We start from the raw sequence: 20,358 nt of genomic DNA, 5'->3' as shown, positions 1-20,358 counted from the left end.
GCCAGGGAGTGACTTTTTTCGTTCAAGCTGAATGCAAAGCAATATCGTCCAATTCGAGAGTCGTCAAAAGGATTTTCCAGGATATGTTAAAGACTATTGCATTTACCTACCTACAGTTACTTTTTCACATAATGGAATTAACTAAAATATTGATGTAAACACTTGTTGCACGTCCCCTACTTTGACGGCAAATTTAGAAACCAAGAAAAATGGACTTAAAATTGGCCCTAATTGTATTATGTTAATGTATGCAAATACTTATATTTATGCTTGCAACTACTATTAACTTAACTCTTGAAAACTGACCAAATCGGCGTGACCAAGTCCATGGTCCTTTTAATATTATATAATCATCCGAAAGCTTTAAAACGTTTGAAATAAATCTCGTCTCACAATTTTGTATTTTTCACTTGGTTGCTGAAGTAATAAAGAATTGAAAATTCATAAGGGAAAATTATAGTTTTCTTATTTTGTATTTTAATGTCTTAGACTTATTGAAAAACGCTAAATGAACTTGAGGTACTAAATTTAATAACCTTTAATTTGATATATCTTCCTGTTTATAACAATTAACGCATTCCATAGATATTACAAGCCAAAGTTTTATTTTCAAAATTCATACACTTTGATTCAATTGCGCGGGCTAAAGATAAGTTTTAAATTAATCTTTCTTGGCCAATAACAATTGGCTTAGACCTAAGACATCATAATATTACTATTACAATATGGTCAAATGCCTTTTATTTTCCCCCATACAAAATCGACCCAGCCTAATATACATACATACATACATATGTACATAAATATTCAAAAATAATATTGTTTTAGAAACCCTCAATACAAATCGAATTCGATAGCGTAAAAAGAAATATTCATATTTTTTTGGACTTATCAAATTTTCTGTGACTACTTTGGACTTAGCAATTTTGCACATCACGGAATAAAACGGGTAAAAATAAAACAAGTAGTTAGATCCTTTCAGAAACGGTGCATTTCCAAAATATTCCTTGCTTCTTGCATCAAAAACTATTTGTTCATAAAAAGTGGACTTAGCAACATTTCACTCTACGCTAGCGATATATACTTTTTTAAAACAGAGAACCTGGAGGCTGGTGTGCTGAAAAAGGCTTGTGAATAAACTAACCGTTGTCAGAGATTTCATGGTAAGACTTGGGGAATTTCACTAAAACTAACCTATTGGTCTTTCAATACGGTAGTAAGACCCGCTGTCACATATGTGGACTGGGCCTGATGGCTAAAATCTAAGCAAGTAAAGGCGGGTGCCCCCTTGAGCAAGCTGCGCCGACTGATCCGCGTGCTCATCACAGGAGATATGGGCACGTGTCCAACGGATGCCCTTTATGTCATTGCAGGCATTCCTCCTTTGTCCATTCTGTTTGAAAAGGAGGCTTGCTGAAGCGCCCTACGACTGGCCAATATAAACAGCAAGGAAGTTGGACATCTTCTGGGTCATTCTAAAGGCATGTTCTAAGGGCATTCCAGCATAATCCCGAGTTATCCTTCTACAAACCATACAAGTTAGAATTCCCGAAAAGGACTGCTGAGAAATGATAACAACTGTGATTTACGAAGGGTCCTAAGTATGGTATACCGACGGATATTAAGTGGACGACGAGAAATAAATAAATAAATTAAATAAATAAGTATAACCTCGGATAGTCAGGCATGTCAAAGGTCTAAGACTCTATTAAAATGGCATCAGGCTTTTAGACAGCTGTAAAACTCGTTTGAACCACTTGGAGGCCCACAATAGCGTAATGCTGTGGTGGGTTCCGGTACATGAATGGTTTGAAGGCAACGTAAGGGCTGACTGTCAACAAAGCCAGGAGCTCAAATGCGCTTGCATGGACTTTTGTAAGCTGGTGGAGGAAACCCCAGAACATATTCAATGTGACTGCCCACGTATCATAAATAGCAGACTGATACACCTTAAGGAACGATTGTCTTCTTATCCAAAATTTTAAACATGGCGCCCTCAAAAGTCCATAACTTTTTAAATAGCCTAAGGTTGGAGTGATTACAAACAGGGTTAAGCACAATAGATCTTCTTAGGTCACAGCGCGTGTATCCCCGACGTAATAATAATAATAAAAATCTGTATGAGTAAGGAGACAAACACGTGTGTAAATCTGTATAGTATAATTAATTGTTATACGTAGTTAGTTTGTTTTTGTTGTACTAGCTGTGTTTTCGTTTTACTAAGTGTTATGTTATCTACGTTTTTAATAAACTTTGCATTGGATAAACCATTTAAAAACCTCAAATATTTTTGATAGGATTTTGTTGGTCTTGGTAGGAAATTTTCGTAGGAAAAAATATTTGTTCGTGGCAACACTGACCAAATTCTACTTTACATTCTAATTTTCAACAAAATTTGGCGTAACATTTACTGAAATATTTACCGCAGCTTTCGCATTTCTCGAAAATACCATTATATGGGAAGTAGGCATGGTTAGAGTCCGATTTCGCCCATTTTCAATACCAACCCACGTACCAAATTTCGTTGAGATATCTCAATTTTTGCTCGAGTTATCGTATACACGGATGGACGGACGGACGGAAGGAGGGGCAGACAAACATGGCTTAATCGACTTTTATTTTCATTCTGATCATTTACGTATGTATTTATTTGTCTATATCTATCTCCATTCGTTTTGGCTGTTACAAACAACCGTTATGCGAACAAAGTTATATTTATTACCCTTGTGCGCGAGGATATAAAAAAACCGCATGGAAGGTACTGGCTGCATTTAGGCTTATATCGCAGCTTTTACAAAACAAAACACTACCGTCGCCTCGTAGGTCGTCTTTGTGTTCATTTACCATTCTCGTAAAGAATGCACGGAAGTTTTCTTTGTCACTTGGCATCTATATATAGTATAAAGAAAAGTCGAGATTCTTTTTACGCGCTAATCTCGAGAACTCCTTAATTTTAATAGGGTTGCCACCTGTCTAAAAAAAACTGTAAGATCCGCACTGTTCGTTGGATTACAAAATATGAGGTGTCAAAAATGAAAGGAATTGGCCTATAGAAAATCACTCATGGTTTACTTTTTGCATAGGGTTGCCACCTGTTAATAAAATTACTATATTCAACATAACAAACGTAGGCATCAGTTCTGCACCGTCACTGTTGCCGTTCGTTACATTTACAAAATGAGATACCTAATCATATTTTGATTAGCCCTGCCACCTATTTGAAAATTACTATCTTCTATACATAGTATTAAAGAAAGTCGAGATATTTTGACCCCGCTAAACCAAAAAGCAATCAACGGATTTAGACGAGATTTTTTAAGTATAATCTGTACTGATAGGAATATTATCTTCACTACTCTTTAAATTCCTATAGGATTGCCACGTGTCTAAAAAAAATATAACATACGTAATTTTCGTTGGATTACAAGAAATGAGGTGTCAAATAAAAGGGCTCGTTCACTTCGTTCTCTAATGAATTACTTATTGAGTAGGGTTGCCATCTATTTAAAAATTACTATTTTATCCGAACATGCTATGAAGCAAAAGCAAAATTGTTTGACCATGCCAATCTCTAATCTGCGGCCGCTGTGAGATAGTGGTTAGCAGTGCAAGCTACCATTCCGCAGGGCCCGGTTCACCCCAACATCAAAAAATAAAAAGCAAAACGTTTTTTTTCTTATAGCGGTCGCCACTCGCAGGCAATGGCAAACCACTGAAGATTTTTTGTTAATGAAATCGGATTTGCATAGTTCATTCAATTAAAAAAAGAGGTCTTCAGATGTCTTTGTTTTGTGTTTTTTTTTTTTTTTTGTTAGGAGGGTCGCCACCTGTAGGAAAAATTACAAAATGAGGGCTGTTCGTTGGAATAAGAAAATTGAGGTGTCAAAATGAAGGGCTTGACCTCTAGATGTTCAGTAATGTGTTATTTTTTGAGTAGGGTTGCCACTTTTTTTATAAATTACAAGATCTTCACTATTCGTTGGACTAAAATATGAGGTATCAACATGTGCAATAAGCTTTTATTTTTTTAGTGGGGCTGCAACATTTTTTAAAATTTGCTACCACACATACATATACACATCGTCACCTGAAATGCAAAAAGACGTAATAACATCGTAACTGAAATGGAAAAAGTCGTGACTAAATTTTTTTATTTTTTTTCCTTAAATGATGTGGGAGTTGTAATTCGATAAAATCTATCATATCAATCAAAAACTGAATTTTTAATTTTTTATTAGTTACGAATTTTTAAATTTCAGCGACTATGTTTGTTACGTCGTTTTGTATTTCAGGTGACGATATGTATGTAATGCGTAAAGGAATTTTTGTTAATGACATCAGATTTGAGCAGTTCATTCAATTATGAAAAATGAGGTGTCCATTGATCGAAGAGGGTTGCCGCCTATACAAAAAATTATAAGATTTGGGCTCAACCTTAAAAAAAATATGTAGCTCTTCATTTTAGCTACTAAGTATTAGTATTAATTAGGTTTTTTTTCGACCGTTTTAGCTCTAAACGAAATTTTCTCTGGCAACACTGTATTTGATACATAATTTCGCTGCTTGCTACCCATGCATGCTACCACTTTGCAATGAGGTGCTCTCGTAGTCTTCGAAATTTGGAATAGTATTTTTGCATTTCGTGCAATCCGTGCATAATGGGTGGAAATATTGCAAAACTTTATGTCCCTAGCTGCATAGATGGAGGAGTTATAATGAAAAATATCTTATCTGAGCAATCAGTTGTATGGAAGCTATATACTATAGTGATTCGATTCTTCCGGTTCCAACCAATGATTAATACATTATAAAAATACATCCACCTACCAAATTTCATCCAGATATCTCGAAAACTGAGAGACTAGATCGCATACAAACAGACGGACAGACGGACATGGCTACATCGGCTCACCTCGACGTTCTGATCATCTAAGTATACATTTTAATGGGTTTATCTCGTCTTATTCTGGTACTTACAAACATCGGACCAAAGTTATAATACCATTTCATGCTCATGAAAGGTATACAGAATTATAAATAAAAAGTTTAAAATTTTCAGGCGCAAATGTTAAAGTTTGTTGAATTTTTATAATTTTTTTACGAAGTTTGAAATGTGGTTTTATGTGTCACTAGTTAGGCAAAGTGCTAAACATTTATAAAAAAATATTAACCTTAAATAAACAAAAGAAAAATAACAAAAACTAGTCAAAATGTCACTTGACTTAAGCAGCTGACCTTAAGTGTATGTATATTGAAGGCATTTATTGGGTGGTTAAGCCCTTCCTGATTAAATTTGAGTTCAGCAGCCTGATGGCCGCTTGACTAACGAAGTATGTAGATTATTACCTCCTTTATTGACGTTTCATCCTTGAGGAGCAGTGGGCCTGTTGCTTCCTTAATGGCGTCCAATTCTGCCTTAAAACTTATAGAACAGCCTGGAAGCCTAAATGTGGTAATGCTGAAGAGATCCGGCATTAAACAGCAGTTCTGTCTGCAATATGTATCAAAAGGCATTATGTTCTGCATAACCTTAAGCACATGAATTTAGGAGTAGGAGGGGTCCACCAGGCACCACTAATATTACTAATTGCTTCCCTCAAAAAGTATTAGTCACTAAGAAACTATATATCTAAAGAGAAAATTTTAATTAATAAATTTCATACATAAAAATACTACATACATATTTAATTTTCCTTATTCATCAACAGCCTCAAAACGAGCGAGCGTCCCAATTTGTCCGTCGCTTTAACTGCACCCTCTTCAATATCATCAACTTCGTCCGCCTCACTGCCATCGCCAACATCCGTGCATCCAGCTGCCGTCACACATGCCAGCAACAATAACAACAGGTCACACCACTCATCTTCACCAACAATATGCAGCTATTTATCACAATCAGCCGCAGCACCACGACCACCACCACCGCCACCACTTACGCTACCACCACCTGCGCCACAACATCCACATCCAGCCTCAGTGCTGTATCCAAGTGCGGCCTACAGTGACCATGGCTTCTTGCAAATGACACTCGGCTACTTGTCACCGTCCACGGGTGCCTACAAATCAGTGGACCCTTATTTTCTTTCACAGGGTAAGTTTGCGTGCACACCAATTATGCAATTAACACCACAGGAGTGTATACAAACATACGAGTATGTATGTATGTATGTAGTTAGTTATTGGAAAAAAATACTATATTTAATTACAAATTAAAAACACCAAACTTTTACGGTTGCCTTTTTTGCAAACAATATTCAATTAGGCGTCAATATCGAAAATTTATTAGATGTTAGTTATTTAATGAAACCTTTTTTTTTTATGTATTTTCAGCAAGCTTGTTTGGTGGTGGTCACCTTTTTGGTGGCGCCGGTTGTGTGCCCGAATTGGCTTTAGGTCTGGGTATGGGTGTGAATGCATTGCGACACTGTCGCCGACGTAAAGCGCGCACTGTCTTCAGTGATCCCCAACTGTCGGGTTTGGAGAAACGTTTTGAGGCGCAAAGGTATCTATCAACGCCCGAACGTGTAGAGCTGGCCAACGCATTGGGTTTGAGTGAGACACAGGTGAAGACGTGGTTTCAGAATCGACGCATGAAACATAAGAAGCAGTTGCGACGGCGAGACAATACAAATGGTGAGTCTACTTAAGACAACTTTTCAATAAGCCAAAATATTCTACAACGTACATTACGTTACTTTGCCATGCGACAATAGGAAAATCTATAGGCAAGTTTAGAACTATCTTCTGTTGCGTTGCAAAAATAATATAGAGACTTCGCAGAGACCGTTATTTTAAAAGAGCCTTAAATCGTAATTATGACTGACTCAGTGAAATTTCGTGCATTGAACTTAAAGCACCTTTACTATACATAACTCAGTGATGCGACCATAGGCTCCGGTAGCTTTATTGGTTTTGAGCCATGTTTTACTACTCGAATTTTTTTATGATCGGATATGGGGACAATCACTGCACCATCATCAAGTAAAGCATCCGAATCAGTGCGGAAAATGAACTTTTGTTAGAATAAAATCTAATATCTCGAGAACTCGAACAACTGGGGAAATATATTTAACTATTTGTTCGTTTTAAATCAATGTAAACACCATGTAATGTAATAAATTTGTAAAACCATTGCGACCGTGCGGGGTGGGGTTTTGTGTAGTAGGGTACCAAACTCCTTTTTGTGCAGCGCTAGCAAATGCGCCACGGTAACCCATGTTGGTTTCGTTGCTTGCGCTTTAACTAGCCGACGATCGGAACAAAGCCAAGTAATAAAATGAGAAAGTTTTTTACAAGGTGTATTTAACAGGATGGTGTTGGGGCGACAGCTGAGTTTTTCGCCGTGGAGGCCATTACGTCAAAACGATGTGTTTGTTGTAACTCATACCAATGACAGTATGGACATGTATAATTTGTTAGTGTTATTTTTTACTTATATACGGCTAACACCACCTTGTTAAATACGCCTTGGTTTCTTATAAAAGACATACAGCGTTTATTAATTAAAAAGCAAGGAACAGTGTTTGTATTTGACCAAGCCGTTAGAGGAGATGCGCACACAATATTATTTTGGGCAGCACTCCTAGCACTTCAAATGCACTACACTCTACGCTCGTCGAAGCATCCAACTACTTCAGTGGTCCTCAACCTGGTGCCACAACCAGCAGCGACAAACCCGTGTACTTTAGTGCCCACCAACCTGATGCCACAACCACCGACAGATCGTACTTTTATGTAAATTTAATTTTTAAACAGTTGACAATCCTATTCAAAAACCTACATAAATATTCCAAATGTTTCTTCTAAGTCCATCCAGCTATTTCTGATATCGTTTTTCATTTCATTAAATTTCAAATCAAACTCTACCAATAAAAAAGTTCGGAAATAAGGTCAATTGGCACTATTTCGTGTACTGGTGCGAAATAAAGTCACTTGACATTATTACCTTTTCAACAAAAATTTGGAAATAAAGTAAATGATGCTACTTCCTCATTCAAATGAAAATAGCGCCAACAATGCTTAAAGTATGTCGATTCAAAGAAAAAAAATGCTGTTCTTGCATCGTACGTGAGATATTCGGACAAACTAGAACACTTAATCAGATTTTCTTTTTAATTGGATTAACGATTAATGATAAAAACTAATTAATCGTAATCACAACCGAGTGTATTTCTGCTATGTAAGACAGCTTCACATAAATATACAATCACTGTTCGGAGTTGGCGTAAAACTTTAGGTTCCTCCCCCAATCTTTTATTATTATTAAAGGAGAGAAAATGTTACTCTCTTTGTTTCTTTCGCGCCATTTTAGTTTCAGATTTTATTCACGGTCTTAGCCATGTAAAGAAAATCGAAATTTTTCTCCCAACTACACGGCGTATACATAATCATGGAATAAGAACTATGTACAAGCACGAAGGTAAACTCCTAGCTTTCCAATTATGTTCCACTACATGGTCCATGGCCTTGAGGAGCGCAAAAATCGACAAATTCCTCAAGAGAGAAGTGAAAAAATTGTCGCCACAACTTTCGTTATAGACACCGGATCCTGAACCTGCGTCTGTTTTAGGGTAATCATGCCCATAATATGTTGGACTCCTTTATATGTATGTATATATTAGTGTTGGGCAGTATCGATACCAAAAGCACTCAGAACTTGATTCACAAAAGGATCAGGACAGAAACCAATTTCTAAATGTATCGATACTGAGAACTCAAAAGTACTCAGTACTCATAAAATAACTCGAAAGTACTCAGTACTTAAAAGAACTCGAAAGTACTAAGTACTTAAAAATACTCTGCTCCAATCATCACTTTGATGCAAGCACTCAGGATCGATTCAAAGTACTCAGTAGTAAGTGACGAATAGATACTTAAAAGTACTGAGTTTTATTTATATGTACCTGTATTCAGAAATGATTGTACTCAATTTGAAGTTCTAACAGTTTTACTTGAACCCAGTAAAGTTAGCCATTTATTTGACGTAATTTTGGATTGATATTTTAATCTGAATAAAGTGCTGAGATTTCTTACTCATTTCTACTGAGACTTTTTACTATTTGAAATTTTTCCTGTAACGTTTTAGACATAGTTTTTTTTTTTAAATTCTTTCAATTTCAACCTTAACTATATATATATTTTCAAGTTTATTTTTATTTTTTTTTTTTTTTGGAAAAATAATAACAGATTGCCAAAAAAAGTATATTTTCAAATTATTTTTTATTTTGTAAGGTTTTAACTAAAATATTTTAAATGTCCCCTATGTATTTTTTTTATTTTTTATTTTTTTTTCGGGAAAATTAATAATAGCCAAAAAAGTATACTTTCAAATTATTTTTTATTTTGTAAGGGTTTAACAAAAAAAAAATTTTTAATTTTGTCTGCTATGTATTTTTCGCGAAATTCTTGATTTTATTTCTGTAATTATGCAATTATAAAAATTAGTCCATGCATAGTACCTCGCAACAAATGCTGAACAATCTATTTGTATGTAAAAGTATACGCATCTCAAGCAAACCCAAAGGAAGCTTGCAACTCCCATCTTCATTTCCATCGCCACGTCAGCAATAACTTGCTACTAAAGTAAGAGTGAACTCTTTAGTGGCGGCGGGCGATATCTCTCAAAGAACTTTACAAAACTTGCTACTCCATTAGCACCACTTTCTTGAGACTATTTCAGTTCAGAGCACTTCATGTAATTAAATTCCCCAAAACATTCCAAACTTTGTAGTCAAGTGAAAACTTTTTTTAACAAAATTGCTTTATTAACAACTTTTGTGAATTTCCATTTGCAGAACCCGTTGACTTTTCACGTTCGGACGGCAGCGCCAGTGGCAGCAGCAGCAGTCACAGTGCTAAGAGCAGTAGCAATAATATTGTCATGGCCTCCGCCGGTGGCACCACCACCGCCGCCACCATAGCCGCCAGCAACAATCAGAGTGGCAATTCGAATGCCAATAATAATCATGGTGGAGTGGAAAATACAAATGGCGCTGAAAAGAGTTTCGCTGCGCAGGCCTATGCGCGTGAACAACAACAGCAACAGCAGCAGCAGCAGCAGCAACACGCTACACATCAGCAACACACACTTTTACACTCGCACTCACATCCGCACGCCCATCAAACACACTTACAGTTACGTGGCAATAGCAGCAATGGTGGAGTTGGTGATTCTTTGGGGGCTGGCCACCATCATCCGCCATTAGTGCACGGCAACCTTCCCGTATCGCCACCCCATCAACAACATTTGCAAATGTTGCGCAACATTTCGAGTGGTAATCTGGATAACGCTGTAGGTTTTCTGCAACATGACTACTCTACCGATGATTATTCGGATGTGGATGACGATGAGGAAGATGTCGACGACGATGATGAGGGTAGTGATGTGGATATTGTGGGCGATTCCAAACTTTTTCACTTGACGTAGTGTGTGAAATGCAAGCGCATGAAATTATTGTATTTATGTATTTGGAACAAGTTGCAAATGCATGTATCTAAATATTAAGAGTATTTTAAATGGGAAAAATTTTTAACAATTTTTCTGTGTCCTGCAGTTATGTAAATAAATTTGATGTTTAGAATAAAATAAGGTATGTATGATATTAAATTTGTGATATATTTGTTTTTCTCTTTATTTTGTATGTTAAAAAGCGCCACCGCTGTGGTGTAGTGGTAAGCAGTGCGCGCTTCCACTCCGCAGTGTCTGGGTTCAAGCCCTGGTCAAAGCTGCATCGCAAAAAATATAGAGAAAAGGTTTTTTTCTTAACAGCGGTCGCCCCTCGGCAGGCAATGTCAAACCTCCGAGTGTATTTTGCCACGAAAACAGCTTCTCATAAAACTACAATCGCTGTTCGGAGTCGTGAGCCTATAGAGCAGAGACTGTATCGAACATCCATTATAGAAAAAAAGTGAAAATTAGTAAATTACAAACTTTGAAATGTAGATTGAGGAAAAGATAATTGTTTTTTTTTTGTAATTGATAACCCTTTTAATACACTGGTTTTTTAATTTAAATTTGTTCAAAACTTTTTGTTTCTTTTCTTAAAATAAACAAACTGTTTTTATTATTTTGAAACTGTTTACATTTTTTTAATGAGAATCTTTCCTTAATTTTTATTTTTTTCAGAACCTTTTTAACTTTTGATTTTTTTCTTGTAATTCTTTTTAGGGCAAATTTTATTCAATATTTTTTAACAGAATTAATATTTGATTTATATACGCACATATTTTTTGGGCATGTTGAAGAATGCCATAAAATGGATATGTTTAACTTTTTACCCCCCTGACGACCAAGGGATGTCGTTGGCTTAAAAAGTTAAACCATTTCTATTCTGCCGAAATATGTTGCCATCCCAGTGCCCTCTATGCACAAATACTAAGGAGAGGGCATTTAAAAGGCAACAGTTTTTGTAGAAAATAAATCGCCATTAGAATAAGCCGGTGCGAAACTTTTGAGCTGAGACTGTATTGATTGCCCCTTTATTACTAAAAAGCCGAAAATTTATTTAACTGCATTAACATTATGATTTATAAAGCGCTAACTTTTTAAATTCCTTATAAAAATAGAAAATATGTATTTTATTTTTAACCGATTCCACAAAAAGGAGAAGGGCTATCAATTCCTTGGGATTTTTTTATGTATGTTACCGCATAACTTTGGACCACGTTAACCGATTTCTATAGTTCTTTTTTAAAGGAAATGTGTTACCTCACAGGTGGTCGCATACTAATTTGGTTTAAATCCGATCATTGGATCATGAAGAAATTAACGATAATCTTAAACTTTTATATGAGAATTGAAGTCGGTCTAGTTTTTGCTTAAAAATTAGTTGTTCTCTTATATTTTCGCGATCAACTATGATTATGAGTAAATGAGTTCCCGAAAGACTTTCCCGGAACGATGTTGAATCCACGTTTACGCGTCCTTTAGAAAATTTTTTTCACGCGTCCTTTTTCGCCTTTATTCGTGTCAGTGACGATATTATTATTACTAGAGTGCCAGTTACTGTCGAAATTCGACAGTTTTTCTAGTTTTAGAAGCCTTGGAGAGGTTTTCTAACTTAACACGTAGCAAAACTTATACGGTACAAATTAACTAACCGGAAAATCTTCTGTTGGTCTTTGGAGGACCTCGGCAGGACTTGGAATTGACCCGATACATTCAAGTTTATCGATAAATTTCAATGATTTGATACATATCGATAGTTCGATGAATTTCAAGAACACTAAAATTCGATAACTCAACAAAATTCGCTAACTCGACCAATTTCGATAAATGTGAAATTCGATGGCTCGATAAATTTCGATAACTCAAAAATGTAAAAACTTTGGATACCTTTATAAATTTTTACTTTTGACATCTCCACATTTTTCGAAAGCTATCGAAAAATTTTGATATCTCATTACACTCTGTTAGCACGATAAAATTCGATAAGCAGTGATAAATCGATAAGCTTATATAATCTTGAAATTTCGATAAATCGATATATATTGAAAATTCCATAAACTTCGCTTCGTTGAACCAACCAATTTCAGTAGATCAATAATTATCGATAACTCTGTAAGTTGAAAGAACTCCATGTATTACGTCACCTCGATATATTTCGTTAAGTCTATAAATAATGATCATTCAATAAATATCGATAACTTGATACATTTCTTTAACTTGACAAATTTCGCTAATCCCACATGTTTTTATAGCTCGATAACTATCCGTAAATTTGGACAACTTAGTTTCTGTGTCTATAAATTTCGACAACTCAGTAAACATTGATCGGTTTGAATAATTCGATACGGTGCGATAACTTAATAAGCATGGATAAATTTCGATAATTATAAACATCGATGTTTCGATAAATTTCAGTAACCTTTATGGCTGATTTTATTTCGATTCCTATCGGAAAATTTCAGCTCTGTTAACCTTATGTATTTCTCATTGTCTCCATTTTCGCCTTTATCTCAATTTTGGACTTTATCTTCACTTTTGCCTTTTTTGTCTTCATCGTTATCACTTGTTTCTTCATCTTCATATTTATCTTTATCTCAAAGTTTAATTTCAAATACGAAGTAAAACAAAATGCGAAACGCTTGAATTGAACAGGTTGCAAAAACAACCGTTAACAAATATGGAAATTTTTAAGCGACGATTTTCAACCAATTTCGAAACTATAAAAACTCTCCTCATCTACAGAAAACTACTTTTCCAACGGTGTTTTTGGATTTGAAATCGGTAACTTTACCTTGGTCTTCATCTTTGTTTTTATCTTTCACATCTTTGCTTATATCCTTTTCTTTTTATTCTCACGTAGATGAGATGAGGTGCGATGACGTGATAAGATGTGACGTGATTTTATGTGATGTGATAGGATGTCATGTCATGTGTTGTCATATCCTGTGATGTCAAGTCATATGATGTCATACCATACCATGTCATATCATGTGATGTCAAGTCATGTGATGTCATGCCATATAATGTGATGTCACGTGATATCGTGTGAAGTGATATCATATTATGTGATGTAATATCATGTTATGTCTCTTTATATAATCTGATAAAATGTGATGTGATGTCATGTAATGTGATCACATTCCATGTTCCGATTAGTATATCGATAACCCTGTTGGTAACTGTGTCGATAAAAATACCGATAACAATATCCATAAACACATAGAAAAATACAACGATTGTAAGATCGATTAATTCATCGATAAATATAACAATCATCAGTATCGATTATTGTACATATCGTTAAAAATATAAATGACTAAATCGATAACAAAATCAATTATTTAATCGATTATTATACCTATAACAATATCCATTATTGTATCGATAACAATATCGATTATTATTATTGATTGTTATATCGATTACAATAGCGGTTATTTAATCAATAACAGTATCGATAACAATATAGATTATTTTATCGATAGCAATATCGATTATTATATCGATAAAAATATCGAGCACCCCCTGCCCCTACCTGGCTACGCCGATGGGTCCGGACATTCCAGGTGCATACCCTTTGCCGTGGTCGTCACCAAAAAAAGGTGGTATCATCCGAGGCTTTCTGTTCTTTTTCATTTAACGTTTTTTTTAACGTTTCGGGACCCAAACCCAGCGCACTCGAAGTTTTACGCCTTTTCACTTTAGCTCGCTCCCAAACGGGTGTTTGGTTGCTACCCAGGGAATAATAATAATAATAGATTGGCGCTTACACATACATATGTAGTGTTTGACCGAGCTTCTCCTCCGATTTGTGGCGTGCGCCTTGATGTTGTCACACAAAGCGGAGGGACCTACAGTTTTACGCCGACTCCGAACGGCGATTGTATTTTTATGAGAAACTATTTTTCATGGCAGAAATACACTCGGAGGTTTGCCATTGCCTGCCGAGGGACGACCGCTGTTAAGAAAAAACCTTTTTTCTATATTTTTTTTTATGGTGCAACGGAGTACAGACGCGCACTGCTTACCACTACACCACAGCGGCCGACAGCCAGGCGATGGCCAGGGGATACGTGGATATAAATATCCGGACGTAGTGAGCTGCGATTTGAACCGTAAGTGCGCGAATCACTTCTGGCCACTCTAGGGTTGCCAGATTTTTTTATGCGCGAAATCAGTACATTCGACTTTTTCATGCTAAAAAAATCAGTACTTTTCAGTGCATTTTTATTCATAGCAAAATTATGAATGTAAGTATCAAATAATACTTCAAAACGCCAGAGTAGTTCTTTTTAACAGTATTTTGGTATATAAATAAAATATAGTTCATAAGAAAAGGTTTATTCATTTTAGCATGAGTGTACACATCATTTTATTTACAGCATTTTTCAATAGCAATAATGACATCATTTCCATCTTCAGTGTTTAAATAGTCAAAGAATTCTACATTTTTCAATTTAAAATTACTTTTAATATGCAGTTCACTTAAAAATTTTTAATTAGAAGCCGGTTTCTTCCTTTGCACCAGGAAGAAAACTTTATACTTAAGATCCTCTCAGTTGCTTCGTTTGAGTGTGGTATTGAAAAAAAATATATATTTTTTTTCAAACCGTGGAAAAGTACCACCATTTGAGGACTTCATCTATATGTAATTCCTCATGGCTTAAATTCATTTTTTCAACTACGCAAAAAGTTTGAAAGCCTAAGAACTCGCTAATAAGAGTATCTAACTCTATATATTGTATGCAAAACTCTTTTACAATGTGAGTAAATTGTGAAAAAAGAATTGTAAGTTATAGGCAAAAGCCATTCGAATATTTGAATTTGTTGTTATTAAACTGAAAGTTATTTTCGAAACATCTAGCAACACACGCCAAAAAAAACGTCAGCCTTCTTTTTAAACAATTAACCCTCCAAGATATCGAGGGCTTATATTCAATACCCTCTATCTGAATTTTTCATAAAAATCAGATTCTAATATAAAAATCTACCTAAGACCTAACTGTCATCGGTGATGTTAATTCCTTGTATCCTTGTATCACGCTTGACAGAAGAATTTACTTTTACAAAGATGTTTTGTGAAAATTGCAGATAGAGGCTATTGAATATAAGCTTATTCCACAAGCTATGTACTTGTAGAAAAACTCGAGCAAAGTTCAAGCTGTGAGCGTATATCAAAGAAACTCTAAAACTTACTTTTGGAACACGTATGTGTAACTCGAAGTTACTTCGAATAGCTTGTGGAACAAACCTATTATCGAGGGCTTATATTCAATAGCCGCTATCTGCAATTTTCACAAAAACAATTTTGTGATGTTCGAACCCATCTGTGTCTTATTTGTCATCGCTGGGGTTAATTCCGACTTTGCAATGTAAAAGTAAATTCTTCTGTCAAGCGTGATACAAGGTCAGAATTAACATCACCGATGACAGTTAAATCTTAGGTGAATTTTTATATTAAAATCTGGTATGTAACGACCCGGCGATATGCCCATAAAGAATTGCTATTTTTTTTGTATTAATATCTTAGGCATATCAAACATTATATGAAGCATGTCAACTATAATTAAATTATCATCTTACTTTTTACAGTACAGTTTAAATACTTCCCTAAAAATGGAACTGCAGGATTTTAAAAATCCTATGAATCTAACATACATGCCCACATAACAGCGCTGTCTGCTGTTAATTCATATTTTTCATACCTCATATCTCCATATCCTCATATATCCATCGAATACTCTCGGAGAAAAATTGGAGCTATCGGAAAAGGGGGCGTGGCACCTCCCATACAAACCGAATATTCATACTGCATATATTTATCTGGAAGTGTTCATGGTAGAGTGATGGAACTTGGTATTGGCGCATATGAAATCGATCGTATAATCTTGGAGAAAAATTAGACCTATTGGAAAACGGGGCGTAGCACCTCCCTTTTAAACCAGATTTTTCATACTGCACATCTCTGGAAGTAATTATGGTAGAGTATTGGAACTTGGTATGGAGAAATATGAAATCAATCCCATGCTCTTGGGTAAAAATTTGAGGTATTTGAAAAGGGTGCGTGGCACCTCCCATACAAACCGAATTTTTCATAATAAGTTTCTCTGGGAGTGTTCATGGTAGAGTACTGGAACTTTATACGGGCGTAGCATCTCCCATACAAGTCGAATTTTTCTTATTGTTCTTGGTAGAGCGCTGGAAGTTAGTGTAGTGATACATGAAATTAATCGCATAGTAATGGAGAAAATATGGAGCTATTGGAAAAAGGGGCGTGGCACCTACCATACAAGCCGAATTTCATACGGCATATCTCTGGAAGTGTTCATGGTACAGGAACACTTCGTATAGAGGTGTATGAAATGAAACCCATACTCATTGAGAAAAATTTAGCGAGTGTCTAGATAGTTTAGCTTTATATTTTAATCCGCCAGTTGGCGCTGGAGTTGAGTTATTACTAAAAGTCTTGTTTATGATCCGATTTTGCGAATATTCAAAACATGTAGTGGAAATGGTAAAGGCAGTCCAATTGCAAAAGAGAGCTGCCAGGTGGTGCTGAGGTCGAGTTATTACTAAAAATCGACAAATGAGAAAAGGTGCCGTAAATGTCAGACTAAGGGCCGTTTTCTAATGTAAACAGTAAATGTGCCTTTACTAAAAGGGAAGATAAATTGCTGCTCACTTTAAAGTGTTTTCGTTTTCTTATCTTACCGGTAAAAATAAATTTGTTATTCCGTAGCGTAAAACTTCACTACATTTCCGAGATTAAAATTTCACTACATTCGTCATAAAATTGCAAAGGTTGGCAATGCAACGTAAGTAATGACAGACCAAGAGCAACTGTTAGCAAAAACCAAAACCTTGGTTGAAATATCTAACTCATGAACCAAAACCGAACCAAAATTTAAAGTTGGGTACAAATTTTTAAAGGTTGCATCGGGTGAGCAAGAATTTATCGATTCGAGAAATTAATGCGCTGATGAGAAAACGAAACTCGTATATCGAGACGATAAAGTGGCTGGTAAACTAAAGGTTAGACGAGAAAACGGCCCTAAATCGACCTGTTGCACCATTGAGTATATTGAACTCTCGTGTGTTACGATTGGCCCAGTGGATGTGATTTGCCAATATTATGGCAGTGGTAAACTCAAATCACCACCTGCCGAAATACCTTAAAACCCAGTCTCATGAAGGCAATTTAATGAAAGTATATTTTTTTTGACGTAGAATACGTCTTACCTTAAGGTATGGGGGCTATGTTCAAATGTTGTAGTTGTAATTTTTAGAGCTTCACAAAAACGCTTATTGCACGAGAACTAATAAAGCGATTTCAAAGAAAAGTGTGGCGTTTCAAAGATAAAATTCCAAACCTGTCGACAGATTTTTGTAAGTAACCAATTCGGTTTCTGTCGTAAAAACAACGGTAAACATTGCCTTATTTTGGGGTCAATTTTGAGCCTTTAAAGTGCTCTAGCAACTTATTGTTGGCATATATAACTTTCATTTTCGGGATATAGGTTCTTTGGAGCAGTAGAAATATTATCGGGTACAAATTTTATATAAATTTAATAAATATTGAGCATTTTAAGGCAAAAAATTGTTGAAAAAATTTGCAAATTTTTTTCATTATCAAAATGCTCGAAAACCGCTCGAATGATTTTGTTTTTGTTTTCTTTAATCAAAAATTCAAGAGTTTTCCTTTCGTTTGGTATATGGGAAGTATTGGTTGATATCTTCTATATATGTTTATTTTATTCAAATATATGGGCATAAATGATTTTCCATACAAAATCACCTCGTCATCATTTTGCAAACACGTGCATATGTTGGAAGTGTGGGAAGGAGACAAAAAGTATGTATGCGTATGTAATGCGGCTTTTGATCGTAGCGTATGTACATATGTAAATGCATATATACGTACATATGAAAGTTTCAGTTAATGTGGATCTGTTTGGTTTTGTTATCGATATTTTTATCGATTTTGTTGCCGATATTTTAATCGATTTTGCCATCGATATTTTTATCGGTTTTGTTACCGATATTTTCACCGATTTTGTTATCGAAATTTGTATCGATGTTGTTATTGATTTTGCTATCGATATTTTCGGAACTTATCGATATAATGATCGATATTTTTATCGATTTTGTTATCAATTTTGTAATCGATTCTGTTATTGATTTTATTATTGATTATTTATCGGTTTTGTTATCGATATTTTTCTTGATTGTTTTAACAATTTTGCTATCGATATTGTTATCGCTTTTGTTATCGATATTTTTGTCGCTTTTGTCATCAATATTTTTGTCGATTTTTCTCTAGATATTGTTATCGCTTTTGTTGTCGGTATTTTTATCGGTTTTTTTACCGATTTTGCTATCGATATTGCCATCGCTTTTGTTATCGATAGTTTTATCGATTTTTTTATCGAATTTATTGCCGATTTTGTAATGGATTTTTTGATAGATTTTGTTATCAATTTTGTTATTGACTTTGGAATCGATTTTGTTATCGATTTTGTAATCGATTTTTCGATAGATTTTGTAATCGATTTTTTATCGATTTTGTAATCGATTTAGTTAACGATTTTGTTATCGATATTTTTATCGATTTTGTTATCGATTTTATTATCGCTTTTGTTATCGATATTTTTTTCTTAGTTTGTGCTTTCGTTTTTGACTTGGATATGCTCTTAACCATACCACGTATTCTACGTTTAAATTTAGCGGGTGTATCTCCGATACAGCCTGCAGACCAAGACGAAGGCGCTGGACTGTTCCTTTTAATTGAATTTGTTATCGAATCTGACAGAAAAAAAATCATTTTTCACTTAAATTGCTTTCGTGAAACTGGCTTTTAAGGTATTTCATCTCAGTTTATGTATGTATATTGTATTTCTGTTGATACGCATTCATTTTGAAATTGCCACCAACTATAAGATAACGTTTCTAGGGCACATTCACTATAGATCCGCATCATTGTTGCCACCAGGGAGCTTCTCATGGACATAACGCTTTCGTTCGGTTATTTAAGGCGGCAAACGACCACCAAACCATAGTCTTAGCCGATGAATGTGCCGTACAAATCGTAAATGTGGATTGTTCGAGAAACTGTTAAACCAAAGTGTTTAAATTAAAAATCGAATTTTGGGCGGGACGAAGTTCGCCGGGTCTGCTAGTTTTTATATATTAGATGTACTATAACCGTTCTAAAAAAAAACTATTATGAACAAAAATCGCAAAATAAGGCACTTACCTGCCGCTTTTCGATCTATGTTGACACAACTGTTATTGATTATAAAGAATAAAATAACAAGCGGAATTTTGTTATCGCCACGTAAAAAAAAAACAATAATAACTGAATGTACAACGAACAGTACGAAGTGCAGAAAGGCCTGCCTACACCTACATACATACATACATATATGTATGTAATTCAAATAGTCTGCGGAAGCAAATGTGTTTCTGGTCTCAATAAACGATTGTAGAGCCAAATAGAATATACGTAAATAACCCAGACGAAAGCTGTTATGCTATTAAGCTTTCGTTGTAAATATTTGTATATTTCTTTGTTTTTTGTTGTATAAAAATACAAAAAATATTGTTCTAAAAAAAAGTTTTAAAAACAAAGTAAAGAACGAAATCGATCACAGTAATCATATATATTATTTGTTTTTATTTATTGAAGACAGTGGTATTAGTAATTAAGAAGCAACTTTTGAGGCAGAGAAATTCCGAAGAAATCAAGCTGATGTGTCCTACAATTCCAATATCAATACATACTCGTAAAGTACACAAATACATTAAGAGGTTTCCAACATATTTTATTATTATAGGTATTTAACTTAACCAGCTATAGTTTTCTAAGGGCTTTTAGAAAAAAGGAATACTTCAATAAATAATACAACATATGC

The 20,358-nt window shown here is 35.0% G+C and overlaps 1 protein-coding gene across 3 annotated transcripts in view; it reads left to right on the top strand.

Annotated features, from left to right (window-relative positions):
- The window catches only part of LOC118735778 (GTPase-activating protein CdGAPr), a 392,697-nt gene extending 382,144 nt beyond the window's left edge, over nt 1-10,553 (top strand). For all 3 annotated transcript variants that reach the window (XM_036465735.1, XM_036465734.1, XM_036465733.1), the window contains 3 exons: nt 5,709-6,091; nt 6,331-6,633; nt 9,795-10,553. In XM_036465735.1, the coding sequence (XP_036321628.1) occupies nt 5,709-6,091; nt 6,331-6,633; nt 9,795-10,426 (1,318 nt within the window). In that variant the 3' untranslated portion in view covers nt 10,427-10,553. The remainder of the gene's footprint in view (nt 1-5,708; nt 6,092-6,330; nt 6,634-9,794) is intronic.
- Nucleotides 10,554-20,358: the final 9,805 nt, after the last annotated feature.

This window comes from Rhagoletis pomonella, unplaced genomic scaffold (genome assembly GCF_013731165.1).
Source record: "Rhagoletis pomonella isolate Grant_MI unplaced genomic scaffold, Rhpom_1.0 Rhpom_scaffold_00003, whole genome shotgun sequence".
NCBI lineage: Eukaryota > Metazoa > Arthropoda > Insecta > Diptera > Tephritidae > Rhagoletis > Rhagoletis pomonella.
The sequence above is the reverse complement of the archived record's forward strand: the minus strand, read 5'-3'. Positions and strand labels throughout refer to the sequence as shown.